The sequence below is a fragment of the Pteropus vampyrus genome, unplaced genomic scaffold (assembly GCF_000151845.1).
Source record: "Pteropus vampyrus isolate Shadow unplaced genomic scaffold, Pvam_2.0 Scaffold9, whole genome shotgun sequence".
NCBI classification, from domain to species: Eukaryota; Metazoa; Chordata; class Mammalia; order Chiroptera; family Pteropodidae; genus Pteropus; species Pteropus vampyrus.
In genome coordinates this window covers 2,593,693-2,600,601 of record NW_011888790.1, presented here as the reverse complement: position 1 = coordinate 2,600,601, position 6,909 = coordinate 2,593,693, and the positions used below count along the sequence as shown (strand labels likewise).

The window sequence follows — 6,909 nt, the reverse complement described above, 5'->3', positions numbered from 1 at the left end:
TACGCGTAAATAGTTGGAAAGCTTGTAATTTCCGGCATGACGTTTATTTTATACACCTATAAATATGGTTTTTATTCTAACCTTGGAGCTACATGTTTACCTCATTTAACTTTATGGAAAATGCCACAGAATCTAATGGGCAAAGGCAGTCTTCACTGTTAAACCATCAGTTCAATCAGACTAGCTTTCTATTAAGAGTCCTTCTTTAATTCAAATAAATATGTTAAAACCATGTCCTTATGACATCCTTCTTACTTCTCAATTCTAATTCTAAGGGAGATAGACAGGTGATGTGATTATGATGATGATGATGATGATGATGATGATGGCGGCGGCGGCGGGCAGGAGCAGTCTCAGCTCTCCTACACGTGGTTCATTCTGGGATTCAATCTGAAGAAGCAGCTGCTACCTAGAGAAAGCTTTTCTTGTGACAATGGCAAAGGGAAAATAGGACAAGCCCAACAACACGAGTGCATTTCCAGCCTCTGCTTACATCTTCTAACATCCCATTGGTCAAAGCAAGTCACATGGGCAAGCCCAACATAATGAGGTGGGAAAGTACAGAACTCCTATTCTCCTGTGGAGGTTAAGAGTTGAAGAAGCAGAGAAGTAGTATATAGTTTAGAAAAATCTAATCTACCATATTAAAATAATATGAGTATGTATGTAGTACATGCATATTCACATATAGAAACAAGGGACAACAGTAGAGCTAAAATGCTGAGGAGGAGTATTTCTGCATTGTGAAATTGGTTTCTACCTAACCCTTCTATATACCGGGTTTGATTCTTTGAGGAAGCCCTTTAATTGGATCTTTATGTCTACATACACGCATGTGAAGTAGAGTAAAATTCACATGGAAACATAGAATATCCTGGTACTGAATATAAAAACCCAGTCACCAAGAGCCATTCATACAAATAAAAATTATAAAAATCAAATCTATTTCATTAAGTATATAAGAATGTAGTCCATATTTATATTTATCTTTGTAAATAATGAACATCAATAGTGTAGATAATCTAAAGCCGTAGATAATCCTAAAAGTCTTTATATTCACTTTAGATTTGATTATAAGATTTCATGGTCAGCAAGATTTAGCTCGAGCAAAATTAAAATCACAGTGCTTTGCATTCCCAGAACAGACACCCAGGCAGCGAGAACAGGTGGCCCAGAATTAGAATTTGGTTGTATATAATTGAAAGTCGATTTAATGATTAAACATACTAATAGTTGTAAACCCCTTTACAGAGTTCCTGCAGTAGTGCTCATTAATTATTTCTGCCCATATCTTTAGAACAGAAAGATCATGTTCTTAACTGTTTTCTTCACATAGCTTGTTGGGCCATGGAAATCAGAAAACATTTGGTTTGAACTCAGTTTCTTTTTATTTAACTAAAATTGTACCTCAACAGTTTCGGCTATTTGTATGCACTGTTCCTAGCTGATTAGAATGAACTGAAATTCTCCTGATAGCAAGAATGACATTTAATCATAAGTGTACCAAAACATTTGGTCAGCTGTAGGGTTATGTTGTTTTTTAGCAGGTCCAACTCGTTACTGTACTTTATGTCCCAGCTGGATGTGTGCAGTTTTGTGAATTTAAGCTGTGTACTTTTCATAGTCCTTTGAAGATCCAGAATTTCTGATAATTAAAAATAATTGTAATTAATGTTTAATTAAAATATTCTCCTATTTCTGTAAATGGCAAGAAGTGTTCTTTTAAAAAATGCCTTTAAATTATGTATTTTTGTTGATAGTTTTATATAATATAGCCTTTAAGATCTAGTAACAATGTAAAAAATGTATCATTGATAATGAACACAGCATTAGATAATTAGATATCATTGTATAAATTTAATACAAGGATCTAAGACCATCATACTCTACGGTTTGCAAACTCTTGTGTCTCCATGAATAAAAACTTTTTTGTATCCATAATGATAAAATACTGATTTGTGAAAATTTTTCAGTCTTTATTTCAACAATAGTATATTATATAACCAGAATTATCAGTTTCTTGAATACAGTCTTACAGAATAGTTTAGTGACTATACCTTTTTTTGTCACTACCTTTATACGACTTATATCCTCATAGTGTTTGTAATCTGATTAGAGATTGCAACTTGGCAATGCAATTTCATTTTGTGAAATGAGAGCAATAAAAAGGCAAACAACATAAGCATGATTATATCAAGCAAAATTACGTAGCTCTTTATTTTATCAATCACTAGGAGTAATATTTTGAAGGTACTCAGAATTTCTTTTGCCCTCCACATTTCATTTGGGTTGCTGATGTCTTTGTTTAATTGCTTTGTATCATGTCATATAATCTATGCCTAATCCACTAACGGCAGTTTGGGAATAATAGTTTTTCTTCCTTTGCTAGCTGCAAAAACAAATATAAATACATTAATTGTTTCCTGAGGTTTATAAAAATCATATTGTTTTTGCATCTCGCAAAGGGAAAACAATGGTATTTATCATATGAAGATTGTTTCTCTTGTTATATAGAGTTTTAACAATGTAAATGTCACCTTCTATCTAGAAATTGGCTGCACAAGAGGAAAGGAAGTATCATTTATTTTGATTCTACTTGAACCTATATAAATCACTTATGCAGATTACTCTTTTGTGGCATTTGTATGTCGTGCCAATTATTTTTTCTAACATTTTTTGAAAGGAAATTATTGCTGTTTGATTACTCAAAACAAGAATTAACTGCAATGTGGATGTATACTAGTTTATGCCACATGAAAAACTTTAGAAATGTTATTATAAATCAAGACTTATATTTCCCTCTCTCTGCATTCAGCTGTTCAAGGATCAAGTGTTATTTTCCGAACAGTGGAAGTCACATTACATAAAGAAGGCAACACCTTCGGTTTTGTAATACGAGGTAGGTGACGGTTAGAAAATATGAACCATTAGGTATTCTTAGAGAATTTGTCAATGAAATACTGGGATTGAACTAGAAAGTCATCCTTAAAAAAATTGTTTCCGGCACATAAAGTCACCTTATAACATTTTGTGCCCACTCTTCTTTAAAGAAATAAAACAATGAGTAGGAATCAAAGTGGAATCCAAATGAACTAGCTTTATTTTCAGTTCATAAATACAGAGCAAGCAGTCACTGTCTGTAAACCTTGTCTCTTCACAGTCATCCTACTGATTTGTCACTTTTCAACATGTCTCTTGCCTCTCCTTTATATTTTTCTATATCACTGAGTCAAAAATGTTGATGAGAGATGTTTGCCAAAGAGGAGGGGTGTGGGAGGATGGGCAAAAAAAGGTGAAGGGGAATAAGAAGCACAAATATCCAGTTATAAAGTAAATAAGTCATGGGGATGTAATGTACATCATGGGAATATCATCAGTAATATTGTAATAATTTATACGGTGACACATAGTTACTGGACTTCATTGTGGTGATCACTTTGTTAGGTATATAAATGTTGAATAATTATGTTGTACACCTAAAACTAATATAATATTGTATGTTAACTATACTTTAGTTAAAACATTTTTAAAGTTAAAAAACAAAACAAAGAAAGCCATCATTGCCATAAATCCCTGAGTTCATAATCTAAATAAAGATTATTGTTTCCTTTGGGAAAGAAAATGTTGATGCATAGGGCTTGATTTGATTTAATACACTAGGATTAAGCAACTTTTATTCTCCTGAAATACATTTTGTTATTATAGCTTTCTAAAAATAGATTGAAGATAATCTGATCCCTTGGGCATCTATATGCATCAGCTCAACTCATCTTATTATGGGATGACATGAATAATAAACATTTCAGATGACTCCAACTTGTCTATAAAACCATTAATTCTGAGCTGTAAATTTGGCTTTTAGTATTCTATTTTTCTTATTAGAGGTTTTTTCCCTTAAAGACTGTACAGATATTAACAGCACATTACTCCTAGTGTGACAGTGAGGTTCAATAGGGAACTATATAGGATTAGGAAATTTTTTAACATTCACATCTCTCCATCTTTTTGTTTTTGTCCATTATATTTTGTACTTCACTAGAGTCAAAATTCTACCAAAATTATTAAAACATTAATCAAAATTAAGCATCTTAATAAATATACATGCATCAAGGAATAAAAGAGATGTGTTCACACTCATACAAATACCTTAAATGACTGAGCTTTAAGCATTAAGTTTCATTCTGTGTCAATTATTTAGCAAATTAGTCAATCAAATACTTATTAAGTGTACGTCAACATGACAGCATAGGGCCAAGTACTCTAAAGTCAGAAGACAGGACACCTATCTACACTAAATTACAGTCCAGTAAATTTAAGACATAAGTTGATAAAGTACTCAAGTGAGTGGTAAGGAAAATGAGCAACTAGGAACTCATGGAGTGGTATAGACCAGTAGATATTACACTTTTCTGACCAGATCCTATTTTTAGATGGAACAACAAGAGCAATTTACCCTAATCTTTTACCTTAACCATTCCCAAATTTCTGTGTAAAAGGACTAGATGAATATAATGAAAAATCAGTGTACAAGTAATTGTAGCTGGGTGGGTGGTATATACAAATCTGTTTTTGCAGTATAGATATGAAAGAGAGGCACTCGAATCAATATGTCTGCAAACCTAATTATTGGCAAGCTGCCGTAAAAAATAGTGCTGGTCCAAATATTTATCACTAGTTGCTGTATAACCATAATCAATAACAAATCAAATTGCTAATGAAAGAGCTAAACCAACAGTAATTTAGCATTAAGAAGTATAAAGAATAGAAGCAATTGAAATCCACAACCACCTTAAGTCAATTAATGATATAATGTTAACAAAATGTCCTTTCCACAGTGTGCAGGATTTCAAATATCTGTATTCATGTGCATGCATAATAAGAGTCTTTTAACATAAGCCTAGAATACTACCTGGTACATTGTCAGCACTTAGTAATGAATGAATAAATAATTGAATGTTACCTGTGTTTGTGTGGACATCAGACTTCTTAGAATTGTAGTGATTTTAAAACCTTGGTAATAACAAACCCATTTTAGTTTATGAGTAATACATTTTTGTAGGTTTTAATAACTTCTTTAATACATTGGTTGAACATAAAAGTTTGTGGAATTTTGCATAATTTTTTCAATGAGAATCTAATAAAGAACTTATATATTTAGATCAGTGTGAGGTCCATCTGGAGGGTCTTACTTGCTTAAAAGGTGGTCACCACCCGTCCCTTAAGAATCATATTGCAAATGGTGCATATTCATTTACTACTGGAGAATTCCTTCTTAACCAATTGGAATGGGTCCTGGAACAATAAAACAGGCTTTTAGCTGATTAATGGAATTACATTTTCAATGCTATATGTCACAGATTCTGAAACCCACACAGTAGAACCTTATACCCATAGAATAAAAAAATAATTTCTGGCCTAAATCTTGAAGAATTAAATTTCAGTTTATCTCCTTGCCACCAAGCTAAGAGAGATGCTTTGGACCAGTAGGAAAATCACTGTGCCACTAAGTTGCTTTTCACTTTGGACAAGGAAACTTTATCTAATCATTCTCAAGTATAAAATTGTAGGTATGGTCTACGGCCATGCCACCCTGAACATGCCCGAACTCATCTGATCTCAGAAGCTAAGCAGGTTCAGGCATAGTTACTACTTGGATGGGAGACCATTTAGGAATAACAGTTGCTGTAGTCAGTTAAAAAAAAAAAAAAATTGTAGGTAGATGTACTCATCTAACATATGCAGCCTGATATTCAGATTTGGTCTGCATTGTGGCACCGCCTGGCACTGATATTTTTACGAAAACATCCCAGGGGGTGATGCTAACGTGCAGCCTGGATTGAGAATACCAGTGGTCTCTGGGCAGTTTCCGTTTTGCTTTGCATCTCCAAACTTCTGTAACCTGAGCAAATCACAAACTAAATTTGGTTCATTATTTCAAATAATTATAAAGTGGCATATATCATTAAATTTAGAGCAATTTCTCATACTTTAGCATGCATTCACTGTTATATATTTAAATTTTGACCTCCAAATCAAAATTATGAAAGGGTTTTTTTTCTGTCTTCAGCCCCCTATCCTTTTCTAAATTGATACCCCATCAGGGGAAAGTAAATATAATCTTTTTGCGATCACATTGTAAAAGAGAAGTTATGTAATAGTATTTTTCTCCAGGTTCTTTAAGTTGACCTCTATACCTGTGCCAAGTTTGTCTGTTCTACCAGGCAAACATTAAGGAACAAAGACTTGACAGTAATATTCATATTTGTCAGATACTGGCAAACTAGAGACCACTCAGATGGGCAGCCAGGATGGTGATGTACAAGGATGTCAGGTCACGTGAAGAATAGTTAAGAACGTAGGAATGTTCACCCTTAAGAAGATGAGACTTAACAGGTCTATAGCCACTGTTTTTAACTTTCAGAAAATCTTTCTTGTAGAAGAGAGCTTACATCTTTGTTTTACTGCTCTGGACCATAAACAAAGGACTAGTGGATGAAAGTTGAAGAAAGATAGATATAAGTCGAATGTCAGGAAGAACCTTCTAGGTGTCCATCCATATGTGGCTCAAATCTAATAAGTAGAACAACTGGTGGATCTCAAGTGGATACTGAGGGAGCACAGATTAAAGTTGTACAAGGGGGTCCTGGATTAAAAAGAGAATTTATAATAAATTACCTTCTATCTAGAAGTTTCCGTGTTTCTAAAAGTTCTTGGGGAGAAATTTTTTATACAAAACTAAAATTCTCATTTAAGCACTGCAATTGGCTTAACATAGTCTACCAGATTTGCCACCAAAAATTAGAACACAGCAATTTTAATGGAGACCACTTCAGCCACTTGAAGTTTTTCTTTCTTTCTCTTCTCTTCTCTCCTCTCCTCCCCTCCCCTTTCCCTCTCCCTCTCCCTCTC

General features: G+C 33.6%; 1 protein-coding gene across 1 annotated transcript in view; it reads left to right on the top strand.

The window, feature by feature from the left end:
- GRIP1 (glutamate receptor interacting protein 1) overlaps window positions 1–6,909 on the top strand; it is a 626,604-nt gene that overhangs the window by 486,659 nt on the left and 133,036 nt on the right. The window contains exon 5 of the mRNA XM_023520629.1: window positions 2,816–2,899. Coding sequence (XP_023376397.1) covers window positions 2,816–2,899 — 84 coding nt within the window. The remainder of the gene's footprint in view (window positions 1–2,815; window positions 2,900–6,909) is intronic.